The following is a 21720-nucleotide window of genomic DNA, read 5'->3' as shown; positions in this document are numbered from 1 at the left end:
CTGGCCGTGCTCAGTGTTGAGAATGTAAATGGCAGCTCCTACGTATCTTCCCCTGAGATTTTCTGTCACTTTGCCATTCCCAAGCACTACTTGTAAGCAAATGCAGTGTTCCAAGAGAATAATAGCAGTGTTCAAACTATTATTTAGGATTCTTAGGAAATAATGTTCTTTTAATTTAATCCTTGGAGACTTTATTTTGCCTTCACTAGCAGCAGGTGGTTTGCAATAGCCCAAATTTGAAAATGAACTCACATGCATCTTCACAAGCCATCCAGGTCTATTATTGCATCTGATTTGGGCTGGAAGAGAGACATAATAACTAGGCTCGACAAACCTGACATTGCAATAAACCGTGATATGAACGACTCCCTGGCAGATCTTGAATTTCCTCTCACAGAGTTCCAGGACAGATGATGTCAGGCACATCTGTGAGTGCTGTTGAGAACAGGGAATGCAAGACCCAGTTTGAATGCCCAGGAGCAAGAGGTGATAACAGTAACTGGTGAGGGCTTTGATCACACTTCTATTTCCTTTTATGGACAGCTGCTACATAATAGCAGCTAATTTCCTGGGCAAAAAAATAAGCATAACTAAGAGGGTGTGGGAGGCTCATTTTCATCTTCAAAGAGAAGGGGGAAAGGTGCCTTATTTTTACATTAGGATCTAGTCACAGTAGATTGTCCAGAGCATGGCAACAATCATTAGCAATCTAATCATAAGCTTTTGAGAAGAAAAAATATCCCACCTCATCATATTTATACCAAGGGATGCTGTCTTGTCCAACAAAAGGGGATGCAGTCAGATCCAATATATCCCATATCATTGGAAAGGGATTGATAATAAGAAAGAAAATATCATATTGCTTTTATATGAATTCATGGTACTCCCACATCTTGAATACTGTGTGCAGTTCTAGTTGCCCCATCTCAAAAAAGATATATTGGAATTGGAAAAGGTACAGAAAAGGGCAACACAAATGATTAGGGGTATGGAACAGCTTCCATATAAGGAGAGATTAATAAGATTGGGACTTTTCAGCTTGGAAAAGAGACAACTAAGGGAGGATATGATAGAGGTCTATAAAATCATGACGAGTGTGAAAAAAGTAAATAAGGAAGTGTTATTTACTTATTCATATCACACAAGGACTATGGGTCACCAAATGAAATTAATAGGCAGCAGGTTTAAAACAAACAGAAGGAAGTATTTCTTCATACAATGCATAGTCAACCTGTGGAACTCTTTGCTAGAAGATGTTGTGAAGGCCAAGACTATAACAGGGTTCAAAAAAGAATTGGATAAGTTCATGGAGGATAGGTCCACCAGTGGCCAGGATGGGCAAGGATGCAAAACCATGCTCTGAAGTGTCCCTAGCTTCTGTTTGCCAGAAGGTGGGAATGGGTGACGGGGGATGGATCACTTGATGATTACCTGTTCTGTTCATTCCCTCTGAAGCACCGACAGTGGCCACTGTCGGAAGATAGGATACTGGGCTAGATGGACCATGGGTCTGACCCGTCATGACTGTTCTTATGTTAAAATAACCCAATCCTGCCATTGATTTGAGCACGAAACTTCCCATTGAAATTGATGAGGATTTCTACTGAAACAAACCACACGACTGATACGACCTCAGAAGATTCAGGAGGAAGCTAATGATTGTTCTTCTCACTGAACACTGAGACATTTTACACTATACTAAGATATCAATCTCGGTTTGAATGGAAGGGGTATATTTCCAGCTTTCCTGGGGAACAGATTCCATGTTTGAGGGTACCATTTGTGCAAATGCTTTTCCATTAGCAAGATGAACTAATTGGAGTAACTGCATCACTAACCACCGGATTTGTGTTCAGCAATAAGGCAGGTAGAGGTGTGGACAGCTGAAATGGAAGTTGAAAAACACTGGGCACAAATTAAACTGCATCCACAAAAGGGAGACCACATCTGAAATTCTACCCTGGAAGTTTTCTTTATATAACAAGCATTTCTACACCACTGAGATGGGACAGGATTTCTCTTACCGATGCAATATAAAAAACTTGTAACTAGTTTTCATTCTGCTAGTTTGAAAATCAAAATAATTTTATTATTATTTAAAGCAGGGTGGATAAAAGTCATGGTTTTAAAAAAAATCAAAACAATTGTTCAAATTTAAATCAGATGTTTTATTTATGTGTTGCTAGTTCTTTACTTTTTTCTCATTTTATGCTCAACAGTGAATATTCTGCACTTGTTTATTTAGTAAGCTCTTTCTAGTCATTTGTAGAATTTCAGTGTTCAGAAGATCTGGACTTTAATTTTCTATGCTCTTTTTATACAGCAGTTTTTGTAAAATGTAAATAAGATCCCTACCAGTAAGAAGACAAACAGTATTTGTAATTTATTATATAATTTATAGATAACAAAAGGATTCTATTCCCTCAGATGTACCTGGAATTTGTAGCTGGAAGTAAGGAATGCAAACTGAGTGAGCGGCAAACAGAGGGGACACCAACAGAGGTAGTTTGCCTAAGAGTTTGCCTTGGCTCTTAGAAGGAAGACAATATGGACAGTGAGCGATCAGCTGTTGTGAGCTGCACAGGATGTGCCATGTTTGTTTTTCTCCCAGAGGATAGAAGCAACTTCGTCTGTATGAAGTGCAAGCCGGTCTCCATATTGGAAGAGAAGTTTAAGGGCTAGAGACCCAAGTATCAACCCTGCGCTGCATCAGAGAGAAGGAAGACTTTCTGGACAGACGTCAGTGTTTGTGACAGATAGAAGTCAGTGCCTGGATAGAAGTCAGGCACAGCATGCTGAAGAATCAGAGAGGGCAGTGCAGAACGGGGAAGAAAATTTGCGGCATGTGACCTCCAGAAGAAGAAAGAGGAGAACTCATGTACCCCAATGCAGATAGAGGTAAGAAACAGTTATCAGGCTCTCTGCACAAGTACTAGGGTGGAGAATGGTTTGGAAGAGTCATCTGAGGGAAGGGATAAGAAGGAGACCCCATCGACCAGAAGGCATGGGATGCATTGTCCTGGGGATGGGGGTTCCATGACCACCACTCCCAAGATGAGCAGATGGGTAGTGGTGGTCGGGGACTCCCTCGTAAGGGGCACAGAGTCATCCATCTGCCATCCAGACCTGGAAACTCATGAAGTGTGCTGCTTGCCTGGAGCTAGAATTCAGGATGTGATGGAGTGTCTGCTGAGACTGATCAAGCCCTTGGACGGCTACCCCTTCCTACTTCTCCAGGTGGGCACCAGTGATACTTCATATGAGTGCCAAGAATGACCTTGAGCGGGTCACTGCAGACTACGTGGCTCTGGGAAGAAGGATGAAGGAGTTTGAGGTGCAAGTCATGTTCTCATCCATCCTCCCTGTTGAAGGAAAAGGCCCAGGTAGGGACCATCAGATTGTGAAGGAAAATGCGTGGATGCGCAGGTGGTGTTGGAAAGAAGGCTTTGGATTCTTCGACCATGGGATGCTGTTCCGGGAAGAAGGATTGCTAGGAAGAGATGGGATCCACCTAACGAAGAGAGGGAAAAGCATCTTCGCAGTCAGGCTTGCTAACCTAGTGAGGAGGGCTTTAAACTAGGTTCTCCAGGGGATGGAGACCTAAGCCTGGAGGTAAGTGGGGAAGTGGGATACCAGGAGGAAACACAAGGAGAAGGGTGCAACAGGGGACGCCTCCTGATTTATACTGAGAAAGTAGGGCCATCGGCTAGTTATCTTAGGTGCCTGTACACAAATGCAAGAAGCCTGGGAAACAAGCAGGAAGAATTGGAAGTCCTGGCACAGTCAAGAAACTATGATGTGATTGGAATAACAGAGACTTGTTTGGGTAACTTACATGACTGGAGCACTGTCATGGATGGGTATAAACTGTTCAGGAAGCACAGGCGGGGGAGAAAAGGTGGAGGAGTTACACCATATGTAAGAGAGCAGTATGATTGCTCAGAGTTCCAGTGTGAAACTGTAGAAAAGCCTGTTGAGTGTCTTTGGGTTAAGTTTAGAGGTGAGAGCAACAAGGGTGATGTTGTAGTGGGCGTCTGCTATAGATCACCAGACCAGTAGGATGAGGTAGACAAGGCATTCTTCGGACACCTAACTGAAGTTTCCATATCACATGCCCTGGTTCTAATGGGGGACTTCAATCACCCTAACATCTGCTGGGACAGCAATACAGCAGTGCACAGACAATCCAGGAAGTTTTTGGAGAGTGTTGAGGACAACTTCCTGGTGCAAGTGCTGGAGGAACCAACTAGGGGCCATGCTCCTTTCGACTTGCTGCTCACAAGCAGGGAAGAATTGGTAAGGGATGGCAACCTGGGCAGCAGTGACCATGAAATGGTTGAGTTCAGGATCCTGACAAAAGGAAGAAAGGAGAGCAGCAGAATATGGATCCTGGACTTCAGAAAAGCAGACTTTGACTCCCTCAAGGAACTGATGGGCAGAATCCACTGGGAGGCTAATATGGGGGGGAAAGGAGTCCAAGAGAGCTGGCTGTATTTTAAAGAAGCCTTATTGAAGGAGCAGGAACAAACTATCCTGATGTGCAAAAAGAATAGCAAATATGGCAGGCGACCAGCTTGGCTTAACAGAGAAATCTTCAGTGAGCTTAAACACAAAAAGGAAGCTTCCAAGAAGTGGAAGCTTGGACAGATGAGTAGGGAGGCATATAAAAATATTGCTCGAGCATGCAGGGGTGTAATCAGGAAGGCCAAAGCACAACTGGAGCTGTGGCTAGCAAGGCATGTGAAGGGTAATAAAAAGGGTTTCTACAGGTACGTTAGCAACAAAAAGAAGGTCAGGGAAAATGTGGGACCCTCACTGAATGGGGGAGGCAACCTAGTGACAGATGATGTGGAAAAAGCTGAAGTACTCAATGCTTTTTTTCCTCGGTCTTCACAGAGAAGGTCAGGTCCCAGACTGCTGCACTGGCAGCACAGTATGGGGAGAAGGTGAGCAGCTCTCAGCGGTGAAAGAACAGGTTAAGGACTATTTAGAAAAGCTGGACATACACAAGTCCAAGAGGCCAGATGCAATGCATCCGAGGGTGCTGAAGCAGTTGGCTAATGTGATTGCAGAGCCATTATCTTTGAAAACTTGTGGTGATCGGGGGAGGTCCCAGACTACTGGAAAAAGGCAAACATAGTGCCCATCTTTTAAAAAGGGAAGAAGGAGAATCTGGGGAACTACAGACCAGTCAGCATCACCTCAGTCCCTGGAAAAATCATGGAGCAGGTCCTAAAGGAATCCATTTTGAAGCACTTGGAGGACAGGAAGGTGATTAGAAACAGTCAACATGGATTCATCTGATTGCTTTCTATGATGAGATGACTGGTTCTGTGGATATGGGGAAAGTGGTGGACGTGATATACCTTGACTTTAGCAGAGCTTTTGATAAGGTCTCCCACAGCATTTTTGCCAGCAAGTTAAAGTATGGATTGGATGAATGGACTATAAGGTGGATAGAAAGCTGGCTAGAGTGTCAGGCTCAACAGGTAGTGATCAATGGCTCGATGTCTAGTTGGCATCTGGTATCAAGTGGAGTGCCCCAGGGGTCGGTCCTGGGGCCGGTTTTGTTCAACATCTTTATCAGTGATCTGGATGATGGGATTAATTGCACCCTCAGCAAGTTCATGGATGACACTAAACTGGGGGGAGTGGTAGATATGCTGGAGGGTAGGGATAGGGTGCAGAGTGACCTAGACAAATTGGAGGATCGGGCCAAAAGAAATCTGATGAGGTTCAACAAGGACAAGTGAAGAGTCCTGCACTTAGGACGGAAAAATTCCATGCACTGCTACAGGCTGGGGACCGACTGGCTAAGCGGCAGTTCTGCAGAAAAGGACCTGGGGATTACAGTGGATGAGAAACTGGATATGAGTCAACAGTGTGCCCTGGTTGCCAAGAAGGCTAATGGCATATTGGACTGTATTAGTAGGAGCATTGCCAGCGGATCGAGGGAAGTGATTATTCCCCTCTATTTGGCACAGGTGAGGCCTCATCTGGAGTACTGCGTCCAGTTTTAGGCCCCCACTACAGAAAAGCTGTGAACAAATTGGAGAGAGTCCAGCAGAGGGCAATGAAAATGATTAGGGGGCTGGGGCACATGACTTATGAGGAGAGGCTGAGGGAACTGGGCTTATTTAGTCTGCAGAAGAGAAGAGTGAGGGGGGATTTGATAGCAGTCTTCATCTTCCTGAATGGGAGAGGCTTCCAAAGAGGATGGAGCTAGGCTGTTCTCAGTGGTTGCAGATAACAGAACAAGGAGCAATGGTCTCAAGTTGCAGTGGGGGAGGTCTAGGTTGGATATTAGGAAAAACTATTTCACTAGGTGGGTGGTGAAACACTGGAATGGGTTACCTAGGGAGGTGGTGGAATCTCCATCCTTAGAGGTTGTTGAGGCCTGGCTTGACAAAGCTCTGGCTGGGATGATTTAGTTGGGGTTGGTCCTGCTTTGCGCAGGGGTTTGGACTAGATGACCTCCTGAAGTCTCTTCCAACCCTAATCTTCTATGATTTTATGAATGGGATAAAAGCCAGACTTCACACTCAATAATAGGCAGCAAGAAGTCCATCCTGAAATGCCTTAGGTACCAGCCACAAAGTCCAAAATAAATAAAATACCCCAGTAGTGCAGCAGGGGTATACAGTAAGTTATTCATTTCTGGGGAGCTGTACCAATCCTGTCCTCAATCAGAAGTGAAAATGAATTTGGGCATCTGTCTACCTCACCTTCCACACTGGCAGTCTTTGCTCATAGGAAGCCTAGACTACGATTGGGGTGCTGCAAGTCAGAACTAAAGTGTACTGAAGGTTGAAAGAGTAACATTTAAAGAAGCCATGCCCACATTATGTCTTTTTTTACCAATGTTATCAATCCCTGTTGTTAGTGTCACATTTTATTCATATGTATACAGATTTATTAAATAACAACAGCACTCGTGAAGGACCAGGTCAAACACTGAGCCATAGGTATATCAGATGCGCAAAAAAATGCACCTGCTCCTTGTTTGCTGACAAATCCCTGCATTCAAAGTGTAAACCGAGTGCTCACACAACACCAAAGGCACACACAGATCCTGCTTTGTACACACCAATGCAGAGTTCTGCACACCTAACAGGCATGTACGTTTCAGCTTGCGCACTTGGCTTAAAACTTTGCCATTATTATAAACTTATGGGGGAGAGAGGTACTTTTGAGATAAATCTGTGATTCAATTTCCCAGCAGTAGCATGGGGAGAAAATTTGCAGAGATAAGAGACTGCCATGGATGAGAGATGATCCTGGCTCAAATAGGTGTTTCATTAGCGTAAAATTATTTGATATCACATCACTAAATAGATTGTAATTTATGAGACCCGCTGGCAAAGTAAGGTAAAAAATCAGCTCTTTAAAGGACAAATGTATATGTAGGTGACACAGGTACTAAACTATACAATATATAAAAACACAACATATTGTGGAAGAGGCATAAAACAGAGGTCTAGCTCATTTGTGATGGAAGATCCTGTAGTGCTTTTTTCAAAATAAAGTTGTTAGTCTTCTGTTCAGCCAAATTCCAATTCAGGACAATATATTCTGTCAATCTGAAATTATCCTTAGTAGTTTCAACAGGATATGGTCACCCTCCCTAACTTTGTAGTGGTGGTGGTGGTGACTGTGGCTGCATTTTGGCAGTGGGTGAAGCGTTTCCTACGTGCTGTGTACTGAAAGCCAAGTTCTATTCTCTCATATCCAATCAAGCAAATCTAAATGACTTCAGAGCAGTTGTGCCCCTTCAATCAAGGGCAGGATTCTGCATGTGATTTGTGAACCTGCAGAAAACCTAGTGGTATCTCTTGGAGTGAAATGGGTTATATAAATCTACAGGATATCGTTATCATTACATATACACAGGGCTGGCACTTTCTGGGGAGAGGCCTATCTCATGGAGCTGGAGTTGCATTAATGTATTTTATGCTAATAGGTTATTTTGAGAATTACCAACCCTGGTGTGAAGAGTCACGTGCACTCTAGAAACTGTTTATTACTGTTCCTGGGGGCAAGGGGTTACTTGAGTAAATCCCCTTTGGACCTATAAGAAAATGGACCCCATTGTTTCAATATTAAGCAAAGCCCATCAATTAACGGTCAACCTAGCATGCAGGATAGTGGAGATGCTAGTTATTGGGCCCTATCTTCTCTCTGCTGTCCTATAGTAACTAGAAACATTCACCCTTATGACCAGTTTCAGAGTAGCAGCTGCATTAGTCTGTATCTGCAAAAAGAACAGGAGTTTATGCTCAAATAAATTTGCTAGTTTCTAAGGTGCCACAAGTCCTCCTGTTCTGTTCACCCTTATGAGTCTATAATGTCATCAGACCAAAACAGAGCTACTTGGCTTGCCCAAAAAGGTAATTCCCATACTCTTTTTATAACAATATAAGCCAGCACAAGTGCGACATGCCCAATGGACTCTAACTCTCAGTATTTAAAAATAAACTGCTTTCATTAAGTTGCACATTTCTCACAGCTGCTGCTATTTATGAATCATTTTAAAGAAGCTGTAACATATCACCTTATGGCCACCCCACAAAGTTTATTTCACTCATTACCATTACAGCTTGCCAGAACTGAATTTCATTGATTGATTGTGCTGGTTCCTTCTCTTCCTCATTCCTACCCCTCACCATATAGGTACTGCATCGTTCTCTTTCATATCCTCCTTGGTCTCTTGTTATCTTTCTTTCTACCATCCTTTCCTCTGATGTTCTCTAATTCTCACTACCCCTTGGGGTTTTTTGCCCTCTTTTTTAATAACTAGCTTCTGACCTCTCACTTCATATACAGTAGGAGCAGTAGATCAGCCATGACATATTCTGAGCCAGAGGCTCTAGCGCAATGGAAAAGCCAGTAATTCTGTAAGGATATCTCTTGCTTTGAGTTTACTGTTCCACGTGCAGCCCGTGAATTTGTACTTTAATTTGATCAATTGCTACAAAGCATTTGGGACTGCAACGGAGTAGAAATCCAAAGAAAAAGCTTACTTTGCTTACGCAGTCTTGGCTTGCATTACTTTAGTTATACTCCACCAATGGTGACAGGAGAAGGGAGCTCTGATTCTTTCCCTGTTTCACCGGCTCGGTCTCGGCTATGCACGCTTTTCTGGGGAAAGGGTAGCCTTGGACTCTAAATTATAATCCACACTCGCAAAGGAATGGACCCAATGGTCTTGTCAATGGTCTCCATCTCCTCTTACCATGCTATAATCCTGTTATATGGACCTAGGAAGCAGATAGCCCCCAGTAATCACTGTCACTACAGGAGAAGTGGGCTTGGAGCCACTACAGAAGGGAAAGGAATATGGTTATAATCCTAGCCACAGAAACACAAGAAGGGGAAAATGATTACAGTTAATTCAACTGACAAAAAAAGCCTCTTAAAATGATAATTCTCTACTCCTGAGCCTCCATCCTGACTTGAGAGTTGCTGCAACTTCTCTATTTACTTATGTGAACAAATGTTCCTCTCACCTCATACTCCTCTTTAAATCCATAGCCCTGTCCTCGTTTCATCTGGGTGATATGCTGTAGCAAGTCGGCCACTCGGATGGCTGGCTGGAACTGCCCCCTGGGATAGGACATTTCCACTGGCTCACAGCTCCTGTACGGATGGGTCTGGATGGTCAGAGTTGGCTGGGTCATCTCCACATGGCTGCTCTCTGTTTTAAAGACAGGGAGGCAAAACAAGCTTTTACCTAGTCATTATTTCCGGTCTCATTCCTGTGCTGTTTGTTCCCCCCGACCCCACATAGATCAGCACAGGTGAAATAAAGAACAGAAGCAAGTGGAAAACCACACATGCCCAAAGCCATCCAGAAAGATTAAGACACACTCAAATATTTGTAGTATAATCAGTCAGTGAGGCAATCAGAAGGAGACAGGAACAGAGGTGGATATCCAAACAGGCACAAGAGTGACAGAAGTAAATGGCATATCTCAAGAAATAATCCCTCTTACAAAATCATGAAATCTGCATGGCAACTCCACTGGAATGATATACTTCTGTTCACAAAGCATGACTGCCCTGCACATAGGAAAGAACAAGGTTTTCAAAAGTGACTAGTGATTTTTGGGTTCTCAATCTTAGATAGCTTAAAGAGGCCTGATTTTCAGAGACTGAGTACTCAGCATCTCAAGTGGGGCACCCAGAAATTTGGGAACCCCAAATTGTTAGTCACTTATGACGTAAAGTTTAGGCCTAACATATATATTTCAGTTTAAGAAATGTAATGTCATCTGAAGGAACAACAAAACTGCACAGAAATATGGGTACCTTGCACTTATATTTCAGAAAACTAAATATCAGAAAAAATGTACCTTTTCAAAACAAATGGATTGAGAAAACATCTCCAGCACTAGGCGAATGAAGACTATAGCTTCATATATTCAGGCAGAACCCTAACTGTATGGCACAATACTCCTAATAGACAATACAACAGAAAGCACTTCTATCAACACATGGTCACCAACCAGAATTCTTCTATTTAACCACAGAAGCTCTGCTTAGATGCAACATTTAGTTGCTAGGTCTTGTATCTTTCCAAATGAGCCAACTGAATTCAGGCATTTGCTCAAGTGAGTCTTTGTCTTGGCACTTCGTTAGGGATCTCCTCGGGCTCTTCAATAAAGCAACATGCATGCGACACACAAAAATAAATATGAATTTGGCTTTAGCAAAACCACCAACACATATAACATTAATAAATGTGGAATTTAAGGAAGAGTAACATCTAAGCATTTGTATAATAATTCTAATACTGTTACTAATTACAATGTGAGAACTCTGAACAGAGGGAATTTCAAGGCTTATTAATTCTCCTAGTTGGCTTTGTTTCCTCAATGCAGCTTTCCTTACCTATTCCCTATTAACCTCCCATAATGGAGAGGAGACTATTTTTATGTCAGGCCATTTCCAACAGACATACTATGCTTAATTTTCCATTATGAGGTTTAATACAAACCCAATTTCACAACTGGCTTCTCTGAGGAACCAACAAGTAATGCTACATTTTTATCAGCCCCAATTAGAAAACATTATGATGTCCCTCTTTGAGAGGCAGTCTTAAAACTAATGTGCAGTTCTATTAATAATTTTTACCCACTTCTCTTTTAAATCACCTCCTCCACACTGGGCCACCAATGTGCTGAAATCTTAAACTAGAGGTTTCTGTGATGTGGACAACTACATTACAAGGTTTTTATGTGTTTGTCCCAACTGAAATGCATTTCCTAATGGCTTGTCTAGCTGGAGAGTTAGTGGGCAACAAGTAGGGCTGTAAATCTACAGCATACCAGAGCACCATGCACTAACTAGCCATGGGGATCCTGCTACTGGACACAGAAAGTTCCCTAGTGCACTTCAATATACTCCTAGCATCAGGCAATGATGAGCTTTCCATGCTCACTCAGAACAAGCTGTGGGAACTAACTGAGGTAACGATGGACTAACTTGGATTTTCTGTGCCTGCAGTACTTTGAGTGGATTCCATGTCCACCACTGGGAGGAGAAGCTGACCTGGTTATTTGTGTGAACTCAGAATGGTCCATGGCTGCATCCACAGACATTTTGTTTTGTACCACGGGGGAAAAAAAAGAACTTGAATCTTCTTCACGTACATGAATTGCTGTGTATGAGGTGAGCCGAATGTTCAGATGTTCTGCTAATAATGCCTTATGAAACATATGGTTCCCACTCTGTCTCATCACCCCTTGAATCTGAGCCTAAGCACGGTTAATGAAGCACTCAAGCAAGGCACTACACCATCTCTCAAGATGCGCTGTTTGCAGCAATTTTATGAACAATTCAATATGCCCTGGAATGGAGGAGAGGCAGCAGCAAACTCTCACCTCTAACGAGGGCAATCAACGAAAAGGGTCTTTGAAGCGCACTATAGACAGGCTTTCCTTTTCCTGCAGGTTGCAGAAATAAAACGTATTGCACTGGGAGTAACATAGTATAACTTCCCGATGTGAGCTGGAGTATCAGTGAGTTCCAGCTCTATGTGGTTCAAACCAAAGTTATTGCAACAGGATATTATGTGATGAAAATCCCTCTACCAATGAAACGCAAGATAAAAGTATCTTCCAGTGTCTGAGGAGTAATCCCAAAGGCAGGAAATAATTGCCTGATTGCTACTAAAACACTTACTGTAGCATACTTTTGTTGCTATATAACTAAACAAATAAAATACATAAATAATTGTCATCCTCATGACAACTGGTAAATTCTTTGGCAAATGTCAGGTACGTTATAGGAAGCACCTGAAAAATTAGCTCCCCAGTCCTACAAGCTGCTCACTATGAGCAAATCCCTGGACAAGTATTCCAGTAGGGCTACAGGCAGAAGCCCTGTCCACCCAGAACAGTTTATACCATAGAAACCTCAGATTCCTCTTTTTTTTAATGTTATCTTGGTTCACAAACTTAGTTTTGTTACTGTGAGATAACACACACAGGAAGAACATACACACTGATGGTGTCTGCGGACAAGAAAACCTAACTAAGCTTCAAATGACTCCAGCCCTACTGCACTGATGTGTGTCCTGAATACACAGAGAAGTTTGTTTAGAATCTTTTCCTTTAATATCCACCAGCTCTTTCTGCTTCTGAAATGACAGGCTACATAAATGTAATCATCTCTGTTTATACTTTTTCTCTTAATGTTGGCAAGTGTGTAACACGATAAGACTTCCTTTGCACAAAATAAATTATATTTTGAGTGGTGTTTGTGACGGATTTAATTACACACATATCCAATCTCTGTCTACTAGAGTTAGGGTTGTCAATTACTTGACATCTCTTAAGGACGGGTGTGACATGGCTAATATCTCTCTCCATTATGCTAGTGATACAGTGGCACTTAGTAAAATTAGCTCACTTTTTTATGTGCATAGGGTTTATTATATGAAAAATACCCAACTCAAAGGTGATATGCTATATGCACGGTGCTATGACAAACATAAGTAAAGATTATCATTTGACTGATGATATTGATTTAGCCAAACTGGGCACGTTAATTAGAGACAAGCCAACTGGAAGCATGGTTTGATTTCCTAGCCATGTTAGAGGCAGTGTGGAGAGTGCATCCTTCATTCTTCTTTCTTTTGTGGGAAAGACAATAAGCAGCAGCTCATGTGTTAGCCATGCTGGCTCATGATGGGTAAAAAACAAGGCTGGAGAAAATCAATTCCCCTTCGTCTTAAAAACACCACTGCCACATTCTGGCAAACATTTAATACTGCATATACTAACCTTGACAGAAGTTTGTGTGTATTTCCTTTCCCAGCTTCACTAACAAATGGGATACATGCTTAAATAAGGAGGGAGAATGTACTGCTACAGTGGACTTGGACCTGGGACTCTTCAGTTCACGCCCCAGCTCTGCCACTGATTAACTGCATGGCCCTGACCAAGTCAGTCTTTCTGTGCCTCATGTGTAAAACGAGGCTAAACACACCTAGCTTAGGGTGTTAAGCAGTTTAATTAATTAGTTCAGCTAGTTAGTAGATTGCACTGAGAACCTCAGAATACCATACACACCTGCATCTCCCCATGCCCAACTGTCCGATATTTCCAAGGACAACTTTGCCCCCGCCTTGAAATGCCTCATCAGCCATGGAAGACTGAAGCAGGAAATCTTCTGCATTGACTGCATGCGGCCATCGAGTCAGTCAGTCTCCCAGGAATGTCATCAGAGAGATTCATCAAACAACCTTCATCTGCCTAATTCAGGTTATTTCACAGCTGCTTATTCCATGGCAAGTGACATTGAGCAAATTGGGCAGCTGCAGAGGCAGCACCCACCATTGCCTTGGGGCTGGCATGCCCTGGGAGGCCACAAAGAGTATGTGAGCCACCAATTTTTAAACCTCTAACTGCTTCATATTAAGAAGTCAATGACGATGCAGCTCACTAATGAAACAATATCATAATCTTCACCTTTAAAATGCTCAGAGATATACTGTAGATAAACCCAGGGCAGATGCACTGCATGTGTGTAATTGCACAGCACCAACTAAAAAATGGATAAATCTAAGGCAAATTTCTCTCGGTGTGTAAATACAGGACAGATTGTGTGTGGTTTCTGCATAAGTGCACAGAAGAAAGGAAGGGTGCAAGGAACCTTCCACTGTCTTGTTCCTCCTGTGCAGGGCTGAGACAGAGTTAAAGTTCCTGTGTTCCCCTGAGGGCTGCGCTTGCTTCGGGCTAGCACCCTGTTGGGTGGGTGCAGTGTGGACAAGAGTGGGGGGAATTGGAGCCATGGCCAATGTTCATTCTACATAGTAGGAATGGCAGCTAGCTAGGTGCAACGGGAACAACATGCTGCACCCTTTGAAGAGTCTCCTCCACCTCCATCCACTGCGGAAGGCTGGAAGATAGCAGCAATGCATAATGCCTCTCAAAATAGTCCCTGAAGCAATATAGTTCTAAACCAGCCCTGATCAGGGCTGCACCTTCATGGTCCAAGCTGGGCCACAACGAAACTGCCAGGACGCAGACCTCTCCCACCTCTCTTGCTTTCAACTAAGTATTAATTTTCCCAGCACAGACACTTGCAAGCATAGTGTCTGAATCCAGGGATGTTTCATACCAGAAAGTTAAGCAGCTAAAGAAATGCATTACAAAAGCATTAATCAAGCAAAGGGTGGGATGGAAGCCAAAAAAAAAAAAAAAAAAAGCATCCCCTGTGTCTTTCTATCAACAGATCATGTCACAGCTGAGTCTGGTGAGTCATCTAGTATTACAAACACTGCACTTTTATTAGCAGAAGGCATAACAGATGGGAACAAATATGCCAAGCTGCAGGTAGCACCGTGTGATGGATATTGGTTTCTGGGGTGGCTGATGCTGTTTCTCCCATATTTTTACATAAACCAGTTTTACCATCAAACTATTTTGCAGATGCAGCTTTGTCCAGTGTCTGGAGAATGGGATTGGGAAGTCAGGAAAATACGATTACTTATCCTACAATAAGTGTAGTTCTTTGAGATGGTGTCATCAGTGTGGATCTCACTCCAGGTAGGCATGCATCACTGTTGTTGTTGGGTTTTTTTTGTTTTTTTTTTGAGTAACAGTGTCCATTCGGGCCACACATGTGTCCTGTCTTCTTTTAGCTCCCAGACAAGGGCATGAAGGGTAGGACAGGCATGACTCTCCTTCAGTTCCCTTGAAACTCAAAGCCCAAACAGTGGGGATGGAGGGCAGGTTGTGGGATCCTCACTGACTATAACTTCCCAAAGAACCAAAGTTACTGTAGGATAAGTAACCATACTTTGAGTATGGATCCCACTCTAGGTGACTGGCAAACAGTATCGTCCCCAGAAGGTGGGAGTGAGAAGATTCAGCTATATCAGTCGAATGGAGATTGAAGTACTGCTCTTCCAAACTTGGCATCCATGTCAAGTGCACAGAGATTCACAAAGCTCAGTGGATTGCTCCATGTGGCTGCCTTACCAATCTTAGAGATGGGTATAAATCCGAAGCAGTCCAAAGACATTTCCTGAAGCCTATTAGAGCGTGCCTTAATATTTGGAGGTTTGCCAGCCAATTTATAGCAGGTGGAAATGAATTGTGTAACCCACTGAGATTCTCTGGGATGAGACAGACTGGCCTTTTGATGTCAGAAATGGCCATGAAGAGGTAGGGAGAAAATCTGAAAGGTTTGGTCCTGTTGATGTAATAAACCAGGGCCCTGGACAACATTCAGAGTACAACGTTTTGTTTCTTTTGGTAACATATGGGCCTTCAGAAAGAAGACTACTAAGGTGACAGACTGGTTCAGGTGGAATTCTGAAGCCACTTTAGGGATGAATTTAGCGTGTGGTTTCATCACCACTTTGTCCCTGTGGAAGGATGTATCTGATGATTCAACCATGCGAGCTTGTAGTTTTCTTGACTCTTCATGATGACTATGGGAAAGACCATCTTGATGGTGAGATTATAACACAAGCATTCCACCAACGCTTTCAATGAAGGCTCCTTAAGCAAGAGGAGAACGACATTAAGGTCCCATATGGGAGTAGGGTCTCTGACTGAAGGGGAAGTACGCAGAAAGCCCTTGAATAATCTTGATACTGCGAGGTGTAAAAAGGCCGTATGTGACCACATTGGAGCATGGCATGCAGATATTACTGCCAGATGGACCTTAAGGCTAACCCTCCTGCTTCAGGAGCAGCATGTTATCCAGTATCTTTGGTATTGCGATCTCAACTGGGTTCACAATATTTTTTATTTCCCATATGGATTTTTTTTTCCACTTCAAGGAGTAAGTCTTCCTGGTGGAGGGTTTCCAATCCTATTGAACGATCTAATAGACTTGTAGGGATCAATCTCTGTTGGGCTTGTGCATAGTAAATATCCGGGCTGTTAGATGCAACAACTGAGGGTCCCGGTGCAATATTTGACCCTGGTTTTGTGAGAGCATGCCTGGACAGGTGGGAAGGTATATCAAGAACAGGCGGGATACCTGTGGGAGATCCAACAGCCAAAATTGCCTCTGCTATAAAGAGGCTATCGTACTGACTATAGCTTTGTCCTGTCTAATGTTGGATATGATCATGGGGCTCAGGGGGATTGCTTAGAAGGCACAGAGTAGTCCTCAAGACCAACAAAGCACAAAGGTGTCCAGAAGGGAGGTGGGATTCACACCTTCCCTGGAACAGAAGTCCTTGCACTGGCATTGTCCAACCTGGAGAACAGATCTACGGTGGGAGTTCCCCTCCAGCAGAATATCAGTTCTAGAATGGATTTCCACAATGACCACTTGTGGCTGGTTATCACATTCCTGCTTAGGAAGTCTATCGGGTAATTGCTGGCCTCTGGTAGGTGCAGAGTTATTGGAATGACTCCATGCTGATGGCGCCATTCCCAGAAATTGATTGCCTCCAGGCAGAGAGATGATTGAGTGCCTTCCTGCTTGCCTACACAGTGTTTTGCTGATGCGTTGACCATCAGGATCTGCATTGTGGCATTTTAAAAGATGGGTAGGAATGCCATGCAAGCCAGTTTGATGGCTCTCAGTACTGAGATGTTCATATGCAATTATAGATTGTCCTGAGATCACAAACCTTGCATTTGGAAGCGGCTCCACCCTGCCCCTGATGTGTCTGTGACCAGTGTCATTGTTGGGGAAGAGATTGAGACCCCTTTCATTACATTCAGTGGGAAGCCATCATTCTAATGTTATAACAGACAATGCCCGGTGGTATGGCATGAGGCGGCTTCCCAAGGTATGGCTCTGTGGAAAGGTTTCTATACAGCTTTCCACTATCCCATCAAATTTGCTGACAGGTCATCCCAGAAGGTGGAGGAGGCTTGATGCCCTTTATTTTACCCAGGGCATTTCCTGGCCATGTACCTCCATTTGTCCATGGTACCCTGTGGTGTGTGGTCTCTGATGACACAATGTCTGAGGATGGTATGCCCTTTGATAGGGTGGAGGAATGTAGATCCCCAGAAAGCACTGGGCTGCTTTGGAATATTTCCATGCATGTAGGGCCTACCAGTGCATTCATTTAACTGCTCTGACCCCTCAAAGGACAAGTTTTTAATCCTGGCTCGTACCTTATGAGGGATACCTGAAGCTTGGCACCATGACACTCTACAAATGGCTACTACAGTGGTCACAGACTTGGTCTCAGTGTCAGAGGCCTCCATCTCTTCCTGTAGATGGCTCTGAGCTGGTCTTCTTTTATATTGTGTTTCAGCTTCTCTGTTTTTGTGAAGGTGTTTGGCCAAGAAGGGTGTCACCCTATCCCATGTCAAAAAGTCATATTTGGCCAGCAATGACTGACAGCTGGCCACTCTCAATTGGAACAAGGCTGATGAGTAGGCCTTTCTTCCAGATGGATTGTAGCATTTGGGATCTTTGTCCTTCAGCATGTTTTTGGTGGATCTTGACTTCTGCTGAGCAGCTGAGGCCACCAGGTTGTCAGGGTTGGGGTGGGAGTCAAAGTAATCACAACTGGGGGGGTTCCTGGTACCAGTTTCTGGCACATTTAGCTATTGCTGGAATAGCATCTGGCATTTGTCAAGAGGTTCTTGCTGGGTCTAGGATGACTCATTTATAAGGAGGGCAATTCTGGCACAACCAGCAGCCAACAAAATGTCAAATACTTTATGAGACTTCTCAGAGATGATCAAAATCTCTGTCTCCAACGTGTCCGTGATCTGCACCAGAAACTTCTGAAAAGCCTTGAAATTGTCCAGTGCCACTATCATTACCGAGGCTATTGCTTCATCCTGCAGTGATGATAATGAGAGGTGTTTAGGCAGCGAGTGGAGTCATTCAGTGTCCGGATCTTGTTCCTCTGTGGCCTCTGACAACTACAGAAACCTCAGGAGAGGGGGACCCCTACTCCTCTTTTGTGAAGGCAGGGATTATCTCTGAGAGAGTGAGCCCTATCACTAGGGGCATGGTGGCATTCTGTATGCATATGTAGGGCTGGTGGGTTGCTGGCCGAACCAGAGCCAATCTTGGTGCGCTGGCTGTTGAGGTTTGTAGAGATCCCCTGGTCTCTCAGTGGCACAACTCGTAGACCTCAGTGGCAATGGTTTTCTCCTTCAGGATGGAAAAAGGTGTGTCCTGGGGATGGGTATAAGGAATACACCTCTTCCATAGGTGGTGTGGTCTGGTAAGGTGCTATCAGTGCCAAGGACTGTGTTGTTTCTAATGCATATGTCAGTGCCAAGAGATGATGCTGGCATTGATGCTGTCACCGGTGAAGTCTTCTGTGGTGCAGTCTGCTCCCTTCTGCTCATCTTTGATGCGGTGAGACTTATTTGGCTTGTCTCCCAGAGTCTTTCTTTATGAGAGGAGACCAAGTTCCTTCTCGAGCCCCTCCCCGACTCCTCTGGGTAGCCCTTTTCAGTCTACTGCATCCAACATGCGAGATGTCAAATTGGGGGGTGATGATGACTTCTGTGCTTCTTTCTCTACAGATGTCTTCGGAGTCACCTGCCTGCTAGATAGAATGCTGCAATGTGTGGGCTTGATTGTTAGACGTGTCTTTGAGCTCAAATCTCCTGGCTCCAATGCCATTCGCACACACTGCTTCAGAAGATGTAGGTACAGCCTCGCATCCCTCAAGTTGCAGGTTCTTGCAGACAAGAAGAGGCAGATCGAACAACTGCTTGGAATGTGAGATTCTCCCAAGACGAATAGGCATCAGCTGTGCCTCTCTTTCAGTGCTGTTAGCTCATCACAGGATGGCGAAGGCTTAAAGTCTGTAGGGTTTGAGTGTACCATTCTAACAACCTGTACAGGGGGAGCTATAAGGGCGGTTTGCAAGCAGTTTTTAGTTTGACAAACATTAGAACAGACCTGGGTAGGAAGAATAAATGAATGAAGATAGTTCAGAGGTATCTTAGAGGAGTGGAATAAGCTTTTGGGAAATTTAGCCAAAGCAATCATACTGCAAACTGGATACTCACTAGCTTCCTTCTTGCTGCCATGGGCAGTAAAAGGGAACTGTGAGAGGGTCATGGTCACCCCACCCTTTGTGCCCTCATAGAGGAGCATGAGGAAGCACTGGGTGCATGCATAGACCTGACACTGCTATTCAAAAATATCTGGTCTCATGTGGCTGGGGCACATACACACTGACACATACTTGAAGAACTACTCCTGAGTTGTGATTCTGGTTTTGTCCGCAACTCACCAGGCAGCCTTGAGCAAGTTGCTAAAGGCCTTCTTTTCAGAGGGGTTAAGTACCTGTGGCTCTTAATTTCAGATGGAACTGTGGGTCCACAGCATCTCTGAAAATCATGGCTTTAACCTTTGTGCCTCAGTTTCCCATCTGTAAAATGGAAATGGTAATCCATATCCACCATGTCGGTGGGCTATAAACATTAGCTAGTTAAGAATTTTAAAGTGGGTTGAAGATGTAAAATACAAGAACAATTTGATTCTTAATAATTATTACTGCTTTTCTCTAAACGTTGGGATTTTTAAAGCCTTTTTTTTCCACTGTAGGAAGCTTGGATCAAGAAGTGTGCAGTTTGCACAGCGATTTAGCTGTCCTAACAAGACCACTGTGCTCACTACCCAGAATACAGGTGTGAAAAAAGCTCCAGCGAAATAGGGGCCTCTGTTTTGACAGATACTAAGTGCAGAGCTGAGGGTGGACAGCACCTGCCCAATATACCGCAGTAATTGCATTGTGTAGGGACCACGTCTGTGATATGAATCTACATTTAGATTTCTCTTAGACAACATTTTGTCTTTGGGAAACTATGAAATACAACCCAACTGGAAAATGGACACATTCTCTCCCTGAAAAAAGAACCCTCTCTTCCCAAAGTCAGTATTGCAACAGATAGCATGATAAATTTACGTTCTGCAACAGTCTCTTCCAGCCTCACTCTGTTCCTTTGCTGTTACTTTGTAATACAGTGCACTCATGTACTTGCATGTAATTTTTTCCTGGTCTAATTACTGGGCTGCTACCTGCTCAGGGTAATGTTTAAGGCAGCTGAAGTAGATTACTGTGTCTGGAAGGGAAAAGTTACTGCAGATAATCCAAAATGACAGGTCTGATAAATACCACTGGGTAGATTCTGATCTTCCCCATATCTGTTTTCTGATTCATAGCAGGGGAATTGCCTTTTTTCAAATTCCACAGACGGTAAGCACAGGCGTCCTCAAGGGAGATCCAAAACTGGTAAGCTATTATTACTCTTGTATTCAAGGGTACACCTGTAATACGTTTCTGAATAGCTCTTTCTCCTTTCGCCAGCTTAAAAGTTTCTTCTGCCCATTCTGCTGTCTCTTTGTTAATTTGATGGAGCAGCATATTCTTTTTAAAACTCTAAAGAATAAAAGTTTCACAGTTGGATACCTGAAGCTAGACTACTTAGATTGGTATTTAGGTACCCAAATAAAAGTGGCTTGATTTTCACAGGCGCTGAGCACTGATGATTTCTATTAAAGTCAAAGGGAGTCATGGCACACTCAACTACTCTGACATTTACAAGGTCACTTTCATTCGGGTGCTGAAACAGGGATTTGAAGGGTAATATCTAACATCCAATTTTGAAAACGTTGGCCTAGAGAGTCTCCTTTCATAAAATAAAGTTACCATTATGCATTTTCCCTTGGCTTTAACTCAGTGCAAACTCTCTTAACTCAGGCAAAATTCTCCTCTGTGATCTGCACTTTCTACTGCATATTCAGTACTCACTCTGTACCAAATTCCCATTGACATTAATCTCTGTCTTCTTCAGGTTTATGTATAGCACCTAGTACCATGGTATCCAAGTGCTGATCAATGGGAGTTTTGTGCATGACAGATAGAGTAGGGCTATGTACTACAAGTGGAGACATTTTTTTCTTTGCTTTTACAGTTCTCAATGTACTCAGTATGAAAGTCTCCCTTTCCCAAGCTCAGCCTCTGATTTCTGCATGGAACTTGTTGCTCTCATAACTGATTGCATCCAAAGAAGCAGGCTCCAACCAATTCTGAATATGCAAACACTCATTTACGCACATGAGCTGGGGATCTCAGATCTGCTCTTCACATACAAAGCATGTGTGTGTCAGCTTTGTAGGCACAATCACTTACATGAGTTAAAATGGTTTCCAAAATTGGAGAATGGATGGAAATTTGGCCCATCACGTCACACAGTACACATGAAAGAGGAACCTGACACCCCTCAGGTTCTCAGATTTTGCCTTATTTTCCTTTTA

The 21720-nt window shown here is 43.5% G+C and overlaps 1 protein-coding gene across 1 annotated transcript in view; it reads right to left on the bottom strand.

Annotated features, from left to right (window-relative positions):
- Positions 1-21720, bottom strand: part of PTPRT (protein tyrosine phosphatase receptor type T) — a 740652-nt gene that overhangs the window by 39862 nt on the left and 679070 nt on the right. Inside the window, exon 19 of the mRNA XM_084646178.1 lies at positions 9507-9694. Within this exon, the coding sequence (XP_084502304.1) occupies positions 9507-9694 (188 nt within the window). The remainder of the gene's footprint in view (positions 1-9506; positions 9695-21720) is intronic.

Source organism: Lepidochelys olivacea, assembly GCF_965140295.1.
Source record: "Lepidochelys olivacea isolate rLepOli2 genome assembly, chromosome: 13".
NCBI lineage: Eukaryota > Metazoa > Chordata > Testudines > Cheloniidae > Lepidochelys > Lepidochelys olivacea.
Note: the sequence above shows the minus strand (reverse complement) of the source record. Positions and strands in the feature narration are given on the sequence as shown.